Source organism: Dreissena polymorpha, chromosome 9 (genome assembly GCF_020536995.1).
Source record: "Dreissena polymorpha isolate Duluth1 chromosome 9, UMN_Dpol_1.0, whole genome shotgun sequence".
Lineage (NCBI taxonomy): Eukaryota > Metazoa > Mollusca > Bivalvia > Myida > Dreissenidae > Dreissena > Dreissena polymorpha.
Window position 1 is genome coordinate 11,091,184 of NC_068363.1, and position 17,372 is coordinate 11,108,555.

At 34.3% G+C, this 17,372-nt stretch overlaps 1 protein-coding gene across 1 annotated transcript in view; it reads right to left on the reverse strand.

The window, feature by feature from the left end:
* LOC127844783 (fibropellin-1-like) overlaps positions 1 to 16,671 on the reverse strand; it is a 30,261-nt gene extending 13,590 nt beyond the window's left edge. The window contains exons 1-18 of the mRNA XM_052375243.1: positions 16,525 to 16,671; positions 15,493 to 15,617; positions 12,930 to 12,968; positions 12,391 to 12,503; positions 10,978 to 11,045; positions 10,549 to 10,748; positions 9,979 to 10,092; positions 9,474 to 9,587; positions 7,980 to 8,090; positions 7,668 to 7,778; positions 6,061 to 6,171; positions 3,012 to 3,122; positions 2,702 to 2,812; positions 2,156 to 2,269; positions 1,876 to 1,989; positions 960 to 1,073; positions 659 to 772; positions 127 to 240 (exon numbers count right to left, since the gene is read on the reverse strand). Of these exons, the coding sequence (XP_052231203.1) occupies positions 127 to 240; positions 659 to 772; positions 960 to 1,073; positions 1,876 to 1,989; positions 2,156 to 2,269; positions 2,702 to 2,812; positions 3,012 to 3,122; positions 6,061 to 6,171; positions 7,668 to 7,778; positions 7,980 to 8,090; positions 9,474 to 9,587; positions 9,979 to 10,092; positions 10,549 to 10,748; positions 10,978 to 11,045; positions 12,391 to 12,438 (1,669 nt within the window). The 5' untranslated portion in view covers positions 12,439 to 12,503; positions 12,930 to 12,968; positions 15,493 to 15,617; positions 16,525 to 16,671. The remainder of the gene's footprint in view (positions 1 to 126; positions 241 to 658; positions 773 to 959; positions 1,074 to 1,875; positions 1,990 to 2,155; positions 2,270 to 2,701; positions 2,813 to 3,011; positions 3,123 to 6,060; positions 6,172 to 7,667; positions 7,779 to 7,979; positions 8,091 to 9,473; positions 9,588 to 9,978; positions 10,093 to 10,548; positions 10,749 to 10,977; positions 11,046 to 12,390; positions 12,504 to 12,929; positions 12,969 to 15,492; positions 15,618 to 16,524) is intronic.
* Between the last annotated feature and the right edge of the window lie 701 nt (positions 16,672 to 17,372).

Here is a 17,372-nt window from a genome sequence, read left to right on the forward strand (position 1 = left end):
GCATAAGAAAATGGTACTTTTTTCAAAATAACATTGCAATATTTAAGAAATTTTATTGGTTTTCTAATGTTGAAGCACTTTTAAAAAGCATCCATTTTTTACCATCATCTTGCAATGTTATCTTACCTGTATCGCAGTTACGTCCGGTGAAACCAGCTCTACACAAGCATGTGAAGTTGTTTACTTGATCAATGCAAGAGGCCCCATTGTTGCATGGATTAAGGGAGCATTCGTTGATATCTGAGGAAAACAAGTATTGTAATTAGTTATATTTTGCTGTCATTGTGATATAGTTTTTTTTACAGGACCGTCATTCAACAGATATCTTTTGTATGAGAATAGTATAGCTTACATTGTGTTACAAATCTTTAATTCATTTTACAGCTTACACTATTTAACGTGTTAAGAGACGCATGCGTAATTGAACTGAAATAGACCCTACGAAAAAATTATAAACTGTTTGATTATGATAGCACTGATTACTACCTTGTATGGTTAAACAGTAGATCAATTTCAATTGTATTGCCATTCAGCAATACCTTTGTTCCTTCAGGTTTATGTTTAGCTGAAACGGTGTCGACCAATCTTGTTTAGAATCATGTTAACTGTATTTAGTGCAATTAAAATAATATGAATTAATAAAACAAAGTTAGCTCACCTGTATCACAGTTACGTCCAGTGAAACCCGCTTTACAGACGCATGTATAATTGTTCACCTGATCCACGCATGTGGACCCATTATGACATGGATTCGGCATGCACTCGTTGATATCTATAATGTATATTAAATCAGTATTGACAGTCTTCGGGCATCAGTATTTTGTTCGCACATGTTATCGAGCATAGAACAGTAAAACTTCTTGTCAAAATGCAATAGCTATTTTGTTTTGGAAACTGTATTGGTTTTCTTATGGAGAAGTATTGCTATGAATCTTGTATTTCGTGCAATAGTAGCATACCTGAATCGCAGTTACGTCCAGTAAAACCAGCTCTACACACGCAGGTGTAGTTGTTTACTTGATCAATGCAGGAAGCCCCATTGATACATGGATTAAGAGAGCACTCGTTGATATCTACGGTAAATGATAAAGGATATTAAACAACATTTAACAGGGACGCTAAGACACAATTGTGATTCCATGGGCGAAAGTCCGTTAACCGTTTTGGATTGCCTGACTGGTTTCTATTTTGTCATTTAGCTCAAAATAAGGTTTTCTATTTCTTACGCTTCACGAACCATTTTCATACGATGCATCGACCTGTGGACGACTTTTACCGCACTAACACACAATGACAATTTAATTGTGTAACTATCAAAGTAATTTCTAATGCAAAACAGTATGACATATGTTTCATTTAATCTGTTAGTATTTTTTCAATTATTTTCATAAATAATGCATACCAAATCGTCTTTCATTTTTTAATAATCATTATTTTTAATACCGAGATATAATGAAGAGCTACCGCATAGTGCAACGAAGCTGCTTGTTACCCGAGCCGCGACGTCATTTTTCAGTATTTTGCACGCGCGGATAATCTTTAGAAATAAGAACTAGTAAAAATCTACAGTAAAATAGTGTGTTTTTGTTAATGTAAACCGATATTTTCTCCCGAAATCCTTTACAATTCTTGAAAGTTTTTTTTATTTTGTGCGGCAAATAAAAAGGAAAATGCTGAATAATAATTTCAGTAAAAAAGTTCCAAAATATGAGGTGTAAAAAAATCATATTTTTTAAACGCTGAATTAAATTCAATGCTGATTTTGAAAATGGTAATGTGTTTTCTAGAACATTATATTATATTATTGTAAACATAGTAACATTTAACATTAAATAAAGACATAGTTTACCATTTCAAAAACAAATCAAAACATACCAATTTCACAGTGGTCCCCCATGTAGCCAGCGTGACAGTTGCATCGGTAGTCATTTACAAGATCGACACAAGTGGCACCGTTCTGACAGACGCTTGAATTGCAATCGTTTTTGTCTAAAGATAACAAATGTTTATATGTTTGTTTGATATGATACTTGTTTTATTTATAGTTATATTACTTTCTCATATTCAAATTACGCGATAATTCCCTATCCGATATCTTTGTCATAAGCATGACTAATACAACCTGTGGGAGACGGATTTTACCGTGTGTACTTACTAGTTTCACACATCAGACCCACATAGCCATGTGCACAGCTGCAGATGTAGCCATTGACCATATCCCTACAAGTGCCTCCATTTTGGCACACAACACCGACACAGTCGTCAATGTCTGCAATCAATATATACGTTATTGTTTTTTTGTGTTTTTGTGTTTGCTATTGCAAACGAATCCCAAACGAATTAGGATAACAAAATGTAATATTTATAAAGTGGACATTCCAGCGTATGTGTACATAATGCATAGATATTTTCTAAGACTGCTTACTAGACAGAGTGTAAAATGGAGCATTAGTTTTTGACTGGACTTTCTACATTTGTATTTTCTAAGACTGCTAACTAGACTGAGTGTGAAATGGAGCATTAATTATTGACTGGACTTTCTACATTTGTCCATATATCATAGACCGAATACCAGTAAGTCCCTGGGTTGTGTCTGAAAAAAGTATTATTAAAGCAAATGTTTTAAAAAGAACTATATCATTTCTTAAAAAATGGAATGCGTTTTAGCTTATAATGCCTTAATGAGTGTACTATAATGTACCTGTTTGGCAGGTTGTGCCGGAGTATCCAGGGTAGCAAGAGCATGTAAACCCTGCTTCTTTATCCGTACAGTTACCATGCATACAAGGGCGGGAGGCGCAGTCGTCAATATCTGGAAAAGAACTCAAGCAAGTAGAACAGATTACTCAACTTTCTACATATGTAAACAAATCATAAACTGATTACTGCGGCTGTTTGTTATGTTTTAAAATCTTATTATTCAAACACATGTATTATAAAAGAAATTATATTTGTTAAACAACATTAAATGTGTTTCTGTCCGGAATTATATGGATTGTACTTTAATGTACCAATTTGGCAGGCTGTTCCTGAGTATCCAGGGTAGCAAGAGCATGTAAACCCTGCTACTTTATCCGTACAGTTGCCATGCATACAGGGGCGGGAGGCGCAGTCGTCAATATCTGGAAAAGAACTCAAGCTAATACAGATATGACAATGCAAACTTAGTGTAGATAAACTTACGATCTTTTATTTACTGTAATAAGAACTCTTTAAACACACTTGTATTGCAGGAACTTATGAACTAATTGGCTATAGCATATCGTGCTTCTCCATGGAGTATTCCCAACTATAAACCTTTGTTTACTTTCGTTTATCGAAATTTCCTGATAGCGGAGCACTGGTTGGGTGGATTGTTGTTTTTTTTTGCAGTGAACTTATTAAAGATGACGTGAAAGCAGCAGAATAAGTAAAAGAATGCGATGTTTTGCACACAAAAAAACGAGCAACATACGACACACAATACACAAATTATTTTTGTGATTGCTGAAAACATAATTCTTAAACTATTTTTATATGTTAAAACCCAGTTACAAATCCCAAGAATTCTGCGAATTTTCATATTGGCCATTATTCAGCTGTGCATTATTTAAAATAGGTGTGTTTTACTTGAAATTCAGATAACACAGCTGAGATAATACATGCATCTACAAAAACTAATATAGGTTACAAGTTGTTAAATATGTTGCGCCAACTAATTTGCTGAAAAACAATAACTTTGTATTAACGTGTTTTATCGAACTCCAATATAACTGTTTAATATGACATGTTATTGGTTGTTCGTAATTAAAATCGTATAGACTTTAATGGGATTTTACAATGGACGGGTACGAGTTTGATTTTACAAGTTTTACATGTAGTGCAAAGTAAATCAGGTTAACAGACATGATCCATGTATACAGGGGTTGGGTTCGCAGTCATACATATTTTTTTAAGTGCAGCAGTCACCAATCTTTGAAAGTGTCAAAACATCACCACCAGTTAAATGGTCGTATCTTATGCAGCTGAACGAAGATTAAGATGTACCATTTATCATTTTATAATACATGTGCTAATACCCTTACCGCATTTTACTGTCTACGTTAAAGACATGTGTTGATATTAAGTTATAATTGGCACATTATGTCATTACCTGTTTAACATTTAGAACCAGTGTTCACAGGAACATTTAAACCCAGCTACCCAGTGGGCACCCAAACGTTGCTGCAACGTTGTATTTAGGTTGAAGTCAATCGTTGCAGTTTGGTTGTACCAATGGTGTATATGAAAGTTTTCCCGACGTTTTTTCCAAACGTTACTGCAACGTTTTTTCCAAACGTCGCTGCAACGTTGTATTTAGGTCGCATTAAAAGGCAGTATTTTTAAATATTATTTAAAATAATATAAAATATATAATATACTATTTCGAGTATTAACGGCAGTTATGGACATTTTCGAGTCCTTTTCCTAGAAAGAACCATTACTTGATGTTTATAGAGAAGTTAATGAAACGTTTCCCGACTGGGAATCGAACCCACCAACTCCCGACCGCTAGGCGGACACCTCATCAACTACACCACGGCGACTGTTGAAAGCATCAGACAAAAATGTTGAGTATTTATTTTTGGTTATAACTTTGAAACTAGATTCTACCATTTTAATGCATAATACAACTTAAACAATATATTTTATCCGGCGATTTTGAGTTAAAGTTCATCTTTAGCATCTTTATGTGCCTCCATAGCTCAGTGGATAAGGCGCTTGCTGAAATCCAGAGGTCTCGGGTTCGATCCCGGGTCGGGGCACATACATGCCAGTCATGTTTCAGCGGAATGCTGACTGACAAATAAAGGCTTAGCTCGGCATTAAGACGTGTTTTTTTTTTTTTTTTTTTTTTTTTTTTTTTTAAGTTTAAGAAACTGATTTGTAAAATAAAAAAAAATGAATTTCTAAAATTTACAAGAATTCATATTTTCATTGATGCTATGCATGAATTGTATTATTATAAAGTACGATTCCTACTGGGGGAGCGTTTCATTATACCCTCTATAGACACCAAGTACTTGTTCTTTCTAGCAAACGGACTCGACAGTGTGCATATCTGCCGATAATACTCGAAAGCGCGGTTGGCAGTAAATAGTTTTTATTTTTATATTATTATTTTTTTTTAAATACTACGTTTGAATGCAACCTAAATACAACGTTGCAGCAACGTTGGAAAAAAAACGTCGGGAAAACTTTCATATACACCATTGTGACAACCAAACTGCAACGTTTGAATGCAACCTAAATACAACGTTGCAGCAACGTTGGAAAAAAACGTTGGGAAAACGTTCATATACAACATTGTGACAACCAAACTGCAACGTTTGAATGCAACCTAAATACAACGTTGCAGCAACGTTGGGAAAAAACGTCGGGAAAACATTCAAATACACCATTGTGACAACCAAACTGCAACGTTTGAATGCAACCTAAGTACAACGTTGCAGCAACGTTGGAAAAAAACGTCGGGAAAACTTTCATATACACCATTGTGAAAACCAAACTGCAACGTTTGATGAAACGTCCTGGTAATGTTTTGTATGCAACGTTGTGGCAACGTTCGTTAATGGTTGCCGACGTTGCGACCTAAATATTACGTTGCAGCAACGTTCGCAAAACGTTTGATGCCCACTGGGTACTTGGTCAGTGCAAGCACCATGAACACAAGGGTTAGGTGTACAATCATCGACGTCTAAAGAAAAGTGCAATATAACAAAACAGTTCGTACCAAAAGAATGCGAATACATATTTAAACAAAGACATGGATAAGTTAAGTGATAAGTAAAGTGAAATAAAAAACAACAACAGAGCATATATAGCGTCTACATTATAGAGAAAAATACATGAAAAATGTGGTTTGGTTTCGACGATATCTGTAGAAAAATACACTTACAATTACAGCCAAATGTTTAGTAAATATATAACTACTTTTTCCATTAGCCAATAATGAATTTTATAAAGGTTTTCGTATTTGTTGTGGTTTTATGTACAGTATGTGATGTACAAATACATCTATGGTATCGATAAAGGTCTCACCGGTTTGACAGTTAATACCAGTGTACCCAGGTTTACAGGTGCACGTGTACCCAGCCACTTGGTCAGTACAGTTGCCATGCACACATGGCATTGGATTGCAGTCATCAATATCTAAAACAAGAAATCCTTTTTAAAAAGGCACATTTGATATTATCAATTATAATGCACACAAGACATGGTTATAAAGTTTGAATCAACATATTAAAGGGACCGCCAACCAGATTGACGATAATAAGAAAAGTTCTAAAATACCGTAATTTTTTACATTTATTATTTTATATTGATTAAAATATCACGACTGATATATTACATTACTTGAAAAAATTGTTGAGTTTTCATATTTTCAGTATATTCGGTAATTTTACTGCGTATGTGTACCAGGTAACTACCAGTTAACTATAAATAACGCAAGTAGGTTTATCATCATCGTCACGTGGTAAACCCAGGAATGCCAATTATGCATGCGTAGTGAATTGTATATATTTTATTTATAAAATTATCAACCTATTTGCGTTATTTATAGCGTGTACATCGTAATGTCACTTTTTTCGCGATGTACTTTCGATTTCACATCGCAAAAGTTTATTACAAAAAATACTGAAAATATGAACTTGATTCAAGTAATGTATTATACCAGTCTATATTTTAATCAATATAAACTAATAATTGTAAAAAATACGGTATTTTAGAACTTTTATATTTCTATCTAGTTGACGGTTCCTTTAATAACAATATAAATAATTGACTTAAAAAGAATAGCACGCATTACTCCACTCACTATATGAACGTCCATTCTGATGAAACATAATTACATATGGGTTTATTTATGTATATGATTCTAAGACACAGTTATTAACTTGACTCAAACTCGTGTGTTCAGCACGAGCGCAATTATTGAACGATAATAATTGATTAGAATAATAAGGTCAAATATGCTTGTAAGGTAACACATTTTACCTTAAACGTTGTTTGTCGGAATAACGCATGCGTCTAAATACTTAACATAATTGATTTATTAAAACTTAGTTCGTGTGTTTATGTAAATAATTTATAAATATCCAGCCGAGTAAAGCCTCGCAACTCCGTGATTATTCCGTCAGTTAGAAAAACAACTGTATTCAAAGACCATGAGCATTCTTTCGTAAAGTTCTATTCATAAATCAGAGTTTAAACGTTAACCATGATACACTATGTCTATTCAACAAATGTTTGTTTTTATTTAAATTTGAAAAAGATACGTTTCCAAATTTTTGGAGGAATTATCTCAAATAAACCCATACAATCTTAAAAAAAAAATTCATTGATTCTACAAGCGATAAATTATCGAAATTATCGAATATTCCTTTGGCTGTTGATAATAGTAAAAATCTGGTTTACACAGCTACGCTGAAAGCATGACGTGTTCAGTCACCAGTATTCGAAGGGGGCAGAAATCAGCACAACTTTAATTTTATTTTTAGCAATTACAGTTGCTATTTATCTGAAATAATTTTAAAGAAAAGTTTAAAATGAGACAATACAGATTTTCTAGTACAAATAAGCACAAACAATATTATTTGTATGTATAAAACGTTTTTAGTGTATGAGGTACAAACTATTGTTCTAACCTGTTTGACAAATACTATCAGTGTATCCTGTTTCACATGCGCATGTGTAGCCTGCTACTTGGTCAGAACAGTTGCCATGCACACAGGGCTTGGAATCGCAGTCATCAATATCTTAAAAAAGGTGCAACAGGTGTCACTCGTATCTTAAAAAAAATTTAGTCTTTCTAGAAATTAACACTTGTTAACGCGCCTTTAGCATGTATTCATGAAGTCAGGAACAAAGTTAAACATGCATGGTCAAGTTTACTTAAATTGGCAGAAAGGCTCACTTATGTGAATGTATGCATATTTACGTATCAACAACTTTCTCACCAGTTGTGCAGTTCTTGTCTGTGTACCCACGATGACAGGTGCATGTGTACCCATTCAGTTCATCATTGCACGTGCCATGAACACATGGATTGGGTGTACAGTCGTCGATATCTAAAAATAGCAAGCACTATCCCATTGAAAAAAAAGCAGAATATTTAAAAAATAAAGTAAGATAATAAACAAACACGAGATGTGTTGGTCAGAAACACAATGCCCCCTACTGCGCCGCTTTGAAGCCATATATTTGACCTTTGACCTTAAAGGATGACCTTGACCTTTCACCACTCAAAATGTTCAGCTCCATTAAATGCACATGCATGCCGAATATCAAGTTGCTATCTTCAATATTGCAAAAGTTATGACCAAGGTTAAAGTTTAGTGACATACACACTGACCGACAGACTGACAGACACACAGACAGACAGGCCAAAAACAATATACCCCCGATCATTCGTTCCGGGGGCATAAAAAGCAAGTTACGCACGTTCAGGCTTAAACGAAAACGTTGCTTGCGTGGACCAATCTGATTGGTGTGACCGCCCTAAATATGCATTAGTACTCCAGGTTAAGGTTTCAAATCTTTTTTAATCATATTTATTTAAAATAAATTATCGCAAAAAAAATTAACCAAAGAAATAATGTTGAATAGATATAACAAACATTTATGCATGTAATTGTATATCTTTATTAAAAAGGTAAATAAATCGAGTGTAGTAAAACATATACAAAAACTATTTAGCTGACGTTACTAACCTATTTGTTTAAGATTTCAGCCTAAACGGACACCATGTTTATGCCACAATTGTTACATCCATGTTTCACTATAAAAAATGTTGTTTTCCAAAAATATTATAGGACGACAACACTTATGTATCACAGAATTTGAGCCAACAACAGTTGTGGCTTGCTGGAAAAAAAAGCATACACAGAATGTATGCTACAATAATGGAGTAATGTAAAGGTAAAGACATGACGTTTAATTCTGATTATGATACGATATTCGTCTGTAACCGACTTCGAACCCTCGCCGGCCGATAATCGGTTTTTAAGTCGTCCGTTTGCATTCGACGCATTATGCAGCTAAGGCATACTAGCTTATTTCCCACACATGTACATATTTATACACCCGGATGAAGAGGAGCAAGCGTAATATTAATGTTTTGTAGGAAAGTTCAGTGCCCTTAGCGGGATTCGAACCAGGGACCTTCCTATTCTAGACCAGTCTTATACAACTAGACCAATCGCCGTATGATATATATTGCTTTTGGCCCGGGTTATATTTTATTTTATTGCCATTCTGTTTGATGGTCAGCTGTACCTAATTTTATTGATGTATGTTATATGGTTCTTATGCTGTGCTGTGGATTTTGGTTTGGAATGTGGCCATTTAGAATAAATACAGAACCTTTTTAGATGGAGTTGCAATTAAAAATGTCTTTATTATTTTAATAATATTTACTTGTAAATAGATATAATATAACTATATTAGCTTACTTATTTCGCAGTTCCTGCCGGTTGTACCGCGCTGACACGTACAAGTGTAGTTGTCCACCGAGTCCTTGCAGATACCTTCGAGCTTGCACGGGAAACTGTCACACTCGTCGATGTCTAGAGTACAAGCAATTAAACACAAACTGTTAGCATTAAGCTATTTGATTAGTTTCGCTTGTTTTCGATGATATTAAAGCACTCGAATTACTCGAAATGAACATCTAACTCCAACATCCGAGATAATACAAAGAAACGCATACTGTATTGTATGTAATTCATGATGTAGTAAGCTGCATCATTCTTGATTTTTTGACGATGTTTCTACCGTTAATTAGCAAACACTTGATCAAAATCCATTATCAAGTATACTATATTTTTCTAGGCACGATATATATTTGAAATAAGTTAGTTTAAAGAGAAGTAACAGTTCTACAGATTTTGTTTATAAGATTTGAAGCACCGGCCTCTGGGTGTGTTTGTGTCCTTGTGTTTGAGAAAGTGTTCAAACCTGTTTCACAGTTGATCCCAGAATAGCCAGGTGGACAAAGGCACACATATTGGTTGATGCGGCCTTCACATGTTCCGGAATTCTGACACGGGCTTGAGTCACACTTGTCTACCTCTAAAATAAATATAATAGTTCAAAACAAAGTGTAAAATGTATCCATTTGAATGACTGTCAAAGACGTATTGGGTCTTTCCATCATTTCTATTAAAATGAGCGTCAAGACAGGCTTAACCTTTAAAAAATATGTGATTGAAAATTCGAACTTAAAGTGAATTAGTGTCATTTTATACGCGAGTAATTATATTTACAAGTTTTAAACTAAATAAGCATGTTATATTAATGTTCATTCAACTCTTATTTGACATATTTACTATTGGTGAGATGTTGCGATTTTATAACTCCGGGTATACTGCCGTTATGTTTTGACAGAATGGGATTGGTCGGTATAATAACATCTGCATCATCAAGCTAAACAATCCCATCAATATATCATCGGAATTTTTATTTTTTATTTTAATAAGTGGTGTTACTAACAAGAAAGCAGACTATTGAGAGGCGATTTGTGTGTACCTGAAATTGCGTTGGGCTTTATGCCTGGTATCTTCTCGATGACACTCATTACAACTTCCATTTTAAGCCCCAGGTCTTCGGCGCTCAGTTTGATTGTAGCTTGCGTTGTGGTTTCAGACGTTGTATCCGCCGGTTTCTTCTTTTCGATCTTGACCTTAATTTTGAATTCCGAGTTGACCTCGCCAATCAAACTTCCGTTTCTGAAATTGGTCAATATTTAAAACAAGATATTTTGTATTCAAAAGTTTTGAACGAGATAATATATTTGATATTACTTCACCACACAGAATCACATACACATATTTGTATAACGAGAATGTTTACGACGAGTAAATGTTGATAATCCTTGATAAAGCACATAAAGAGCAAATAAAACTTTTCTAAAATTATTGAAGTACTACTATTGGACTTATAAAAGACTTTACTTACCGAAATCCAAGGACGGTGGTTCCAACATATATGTCCTTATATTCACTGTTGGTGAACTGTTCATCATACTGAAAATAATGATGTTGTATATTTTGATTCGGGAATGTTAAGTGCATACGTTATTTCAAAATTAAAGCAAATGGACAGCTTGTTTTTAAGATCTTTTCGATGGTGCATGCCATGATTTTTTAATGTTTAAATATGGATATAACCAAGTGTTATGGTATTAATTACTCTATTGTCCTATTATAATGACCATGTTATGTTGGAAAAGTATGTGTTGTGTATACATTAGCGATTGCAACAACAGCAATTGTAATGAAAATGATCGATACATACTAAATGAACACTTATCTAGTTAGCATAATGAGTACACTGGTAGAGGTATTGCGCAATACGACTCACGAGGATTTAATTTTTTTTTTGTATACTTTCAAACCCATATCTATAAGCTGTATACTATGATGCGCTTTTCGAAAACAAACTGACATGTGTATTCTTTCATAAAGCACTAGGCTGATAAAGTTTAATTAATGTAGTAATATAATTGCATGGGGTAAAGGAACACATAACTATGACCGTTGAAAGCAAGTAAATGACGCACGGATTCCTAAGAAACGCTTGCATTACAAGTGTTCCCTAAGTAGTTTCGGTAAATTAGTCATGTTTCAGCATGGTTGATGTGTCGAGGATTTAATTTAAATGAGTAAACTGAATGTGCAACTGTATGTTCATTGATCATGAGACAAAGTCACATACCAATTTGACTACCAATCACAAGCTGGCGTATCGAACTTGTTCTTAAGATTTGCAATGTCGTATTGAATATCTAAAATAATTCTGTCTTCCAACATAAGCTATACATTTATAAGGTACTTTCCGCTTCTGGTGTACATTATTTAGGAGATATCTTCTTATTGTCTTGCACATAACAACAAGTTTCTACTTACTTGTTAAAAGTTGATATAACAACGATTGCGTGTAATATCTCTGCGGTATTAATTAATTCAAGACTGTCATAGCGGTATTTATTTACCAATTCCTTTTTATAGTTTATTCTGAACATATTGTTTGATTTTAGTCGCAATTCTTATTCGGAATAAACATTGGTTTTTATTGTTTTAGTGTTTTGTAATACACATTTTTTTTTGGTTTTATTTAAACATATTACTTGTTCTTTATATCAGTGTAAATGACTCTATTCTTTCAGCTTCTCTTTGGCTTGCCCTTTCTTTCTTTATCAGACCTTTAAGTACCATTATACAAGTTCGCACTCTGCACCTTACATATTTTAACCTGATTTTCAGGTATTCACCCATAAAACTTCCATTTTGCATCGATCATCTTTTTTTGAGAACTCTAAACATGTTTCTCAGCCACCCATAATTCTCTGCAAAATTGTTGGGTTCTTACCATTTTCTCAAGCTCGGCAGCGGCTTTCATGGACTTGTCAGATGACATGTTGAGGTAATCTACATGAAACTCTTTCCCGTCCAACGTCACTTCGGTTTTGATGTCCTTTGTAACTAAATATGTTTTTGATTGTTTTGAGAAAATGTTCGCTAGAAGGTTCATACTCTTTAATGTTATCCCTAAGGCTGTTTCATATGATTCAGGCCATTATGATACGGCGCTCGAACGATCAGTAATCCCGTTATGCTTATCGCCTAAACAACAGACATTAAAAATTACAATCAATGTATTTGTTACATAACCGAATTTTGAAAAAATAAGATATGACCAGTTAGCAAAGCATGTCGCCATTTTGTATCGCCTACTATATATAATTATTAATCCGACCAAGTCACTCATTGTGATTTGTCATCTGGATTTTATCCATGATTTGTCCATGATTATTTTGTCGGGTAATCCGTTCGTTCATGCTCATTATTTAGTGGTACGGAGTTAAAGTGTTAAGTCAAACTATTTACGAAAGGTTAAAAAAAACATACCGTCGATTTCCACATATTCTATGGGCTGATCGTTTCCATCTAAAATAATAAAAGATAAAATAATTATCAATTGTAGTACTAAATAACTTAAACACGAAGTCCATTTTAATTAATTATCTGTAACTTTGTAATATGAGCACAAAATTACTCATAAACTTCAAAAACATAAAATCAACAGCCCAAAGTTTTGTTAGCATTTTAAAATACCATGGTTTAAATGAGAAGCTATAAATTGATTTTCCGAAATATTCTGCAAATGCAGTGTTTATAATTTTTCTTCCCAGATGATTGTGTTTTCGCAAATGCTGTGTTATGCATTACATTTTGTTCGAAACTACTTCAATGACTGCCGGTTGTTCTTTTATAACTACTTCAACTGCTAATTCAATTGCTACTTCTACAACTTTAAATAAAAAGCATAATTAATTAATATTGCTGAAATCATAATAAGTAGTGAATGAGGTTAAGACAAAGAAAAAGAAGAAGAAGAAGAAGAAGAAGAAGAAGACGACGAAGACGCGTATGTGTCGCAAATTGTTAATCAAATACACACGTACTTCCTTGTGTGTACATTAATAAGCAAAACTATTGATGTTTAAGTATCTGGTCAGGTGTATTCGACTCAGGTTTCAGCGGCCATTCAGTGTTTGAATGAAGAATCGGTGTCGCACATTGCTTATCAAGGCATCCGTAATTTGTGCGTACGTGACATTAATGAGCAATGCTATGATATGTTAAAGAACCGAGTCAGGTGTATTCGACTCAGGTTTCATCGGCCATTCAGTGTATGAATGCTTTTGTATTCATAGAGTGTTAACGCATATAGAATGGACAACAAGCAGCGGGGCAATTTATCCCCCGAGCGTAAGCTAGGCGTTACATTTCACGTATATCCGCTTGGAGAGTCTGTATTTAACTCTAGGCCAAAGATAAAAAATCTGTTAATTGTTAAGTGTTAAAAAATACAACTGTCGATGACCTTTTAAATGCGAGAGAAAATAAATATTGTGTTCAATTGCCATAATCGCTTGCAGGGCAAGCGAGAAAACTGCTCATATGGTTATTGTTATTATAACATTTAATTATTAAGTTAAATCACAACAGCAACAACAACAACAATGAGATTACGCGACAATGTTGTTTACCTATTCGTCTGTGTAGTTTTATTAATGGAGTAAGAATCAGTTTTGGTGATAGTTTAAGATTTACTCAACAAAAAAATAATATATTTATTAAAAATGTTGGTTTCTAAAGTATTATTTCTCGAAATGTTCGTTAATGGCGGATCTATTGTATGGCACATAAAATACTTTTGTGTTTGCATGTGTAACGGTTGTGATTTTTTTGGTGGAGGTGTTTTTTATTTTGTTGTTTTTTTTTGCTCTGTTTTGGGTACAACACGCATTATCAGCGTATTGGTTTATTATATTGTAAAGTTAAACCTCTTGTGCACAAACAATAAAAGCATCCACACATGCAATTCATATTATTTGCTATATCGTGTTGCTAAAAGGAATCTTGTATGTTCCTGAGATTAGATAATGAAAAATAATAATGGACCAGACTCATGGGCTGGACATGTTAAACTTTTCGTGACATAAGCCGTATCCGTCCATTTATGTAAGTTTGAAAGATATGGGGCGTTATTGAGATGAACCCGGGTGTTGCACAAATATTCCTCGATCAACCTATTCGCGCTTCCTTTTAAAGTAACATTGCTTCTCAAAATCAACGACTATTTTGCAAAATATTTTGTAACATAAAGTAACCCATAACAAAATCAGTGTTTTAAAAGCAAACATTTCAACGCTAGATGTGGTCTGGTAACATAGATTTAACGAGATACAAAGTGCTTGTTTTTTGTGCGATAATATATTCGATGTTAATTTCCCGCCACGATATCCAAACATTAACGGGTGAACTCGAGATTGGCTTTTGACAGCGTCGAAAACTCGATGTATTCATGAGAACTACTTCATGCTTCCGAAGCTGTCCGAGGCCAATCTCGCGTTCGCTCGTAAATGTTCGAATATCGTGGCCGGAAATTCACATATAATATTTGTGACACACAAAAATAAAAACGAGCCTTTTGTATCGCGTTAAACCTTTGTTACAAGACCACATCTAACGTTGAAAGTTTTGCTATTCTATTAGGAACATTTATTGTTTATGTGTTAACTTTATTTTTTGAAATATCTTCGAAATATTTGTTGACTTTGAGTGTTTATGGGCTTTTAATCACAAATATCAAAATGTGCGCAAAGGGAAATAACAAATCGAACACGCCATTACTAACGATTCCTCCTCTGCTTTAGTTTAAGCCGATCCCTCTCGACTGATAACAGTTAAAATTTAAAACAAAACACTAAGCCATCCAGTCTCAAGATTGATTGTGAATATTTCTTTTTTGATTTCAGTAAAATTTATAAGTAAACATCACCCATTCTCCATCTTGACTAGTTTCACTAGTTTAGGTTCTGATTGAGCTTATTTGATTAACAGTTGGCCAATTTATGCGTGATCTATACCCCATGATAACTTCAAACATAAACCATATACCAACCTTCAGCAAGAGAAGACGCTATGACGGCGCCGACGATGGCCCCGACAATCAGTACACATGTCACTGTAACGGCGACTGTAATTATCACTAGTCGGCGTCGGCGGTCGGAAGTGCGTCTGGTTTCCCTGTGGGAGATGTTAAACATTTAGCTTTAGGCTTATTACCTATAACATTAAATGATTTACCATAGTAAATTATACACAATTGTATTGTGTAAGAGCTCAGTCAGCTGACTTTTACAACTTCCAGATCAGCTTTTTGTATTTTTGTTTGTGTCTGTTTTTGTTTTGTTTCTTTTATTTCGGTAAAACATTAACTATTTATTAAAATATATAAGTATTTATATATTTTTTTGGTATTTTAAATTTTTTAATGGTTTTGAGCACAGCTTAATACAATCCATATCATCATATCAATCTATATCAAGCATGTGATACTCATTTATTGAGTGATATAACTTATTACATTTGATGGTCTAACATAACATGTATTGGTTGCATTGTTAATGATAAAGTCAAGGTTCATAACAACGACACTTGCAGTAACATTCATAGAATGTTCAAATTGTATCTGAAGAAATCGTCGTCGTGGTTGAATTAAAAGAAAATATTAAGACTTATTATTTATATGTATTTCCATGATAAACCACACAACACGATCAAAACGATGAAAAGCAACGTGTATAATACACAACGACGCGAAAGACTATAACACTAATTACACACCTAAAAAAAGTGGTCATAACAAAAATTGAAAAACATTACAAATGTTAAATGGTCAGTGTGATGAAAAGAAACGTTAAGTAAACACAACATGACCGATTAAACGCTAATTAAACAGTGTATATGGTTTGACATATTCCAAACACACACCAAGAATGATTTACAAAAAAACATCACATGAATCGATACGTCGAAGATTAGACGCGTTTATAAAACACAACTTGAATCTCAAACAACGCCAATAACTCATAATTTGACAATATTGAATAAGACAAGTAAGTGATAAACCAAAACATGCTAATATGCTTACGACGAATATTCAGACGATCCACTGTCAGGCCTGCTTCCAACATTTGGGCTGTAGAAACCCGGGTACCGTGTGACGCCGACAAATTCTTGACCAACGTATCCTTCGTTGCTATAATAACCGCCCGCATATCGCCCTTGATAATCCGTGGGGCTCTGTTGAATAAAATGCACTCAAATATGTAATAAGAGTGTGTGCGTAAGGACAACACTTTTACAAAACTTTCATACTAGCGTTCAAAATGTCACCATTCGTCGTCATTTTCAAATGTCCGGTATGTTAGTACCAACCCATTCATAAGACGGAAATGCATCCGTTTCTCCTAACCAGTGTGAATTGTCGCTGAGAAGGTTAAAACGTTAATTGAACTGGACATATATAAGACAACTGAACGTTAAGTGTTCCTGCTTTATTTATTTACTTCAATGTAATTGTGCTTTTGTGCTGGCGATGCTCAGGTGTTGTTACCGTCCTAATATACTTCGACATGCGCCGAATGCGGGCGAACCGATGTTGCCTTGATGAGAAGCACGAATACTAACGATTACGTATTTAGTGATTTACCTAATATATCGATCAAGGCTTTGGAGTTAAAGGATCTTATCATAAACAAAATGTACAATCGAATGAAATCGCAACCATTGAAGGGTTCACAATGACGAGATACAAATAATGTATCGGTCAATCTTATTTCGAATAAGTTGGTAACAGGGGCGGATCCAGGATTTCTGGTTTGGGGTAGGGCGGGATATTAAAAGATTTGCTGGGTGTCAAGGGGGGGGGGGGGGCGAAGCCCGCCGTAAGCTCCACGATTTAAGTGATTTTGAAGGCTTTGAAAACCACTTCTAGAG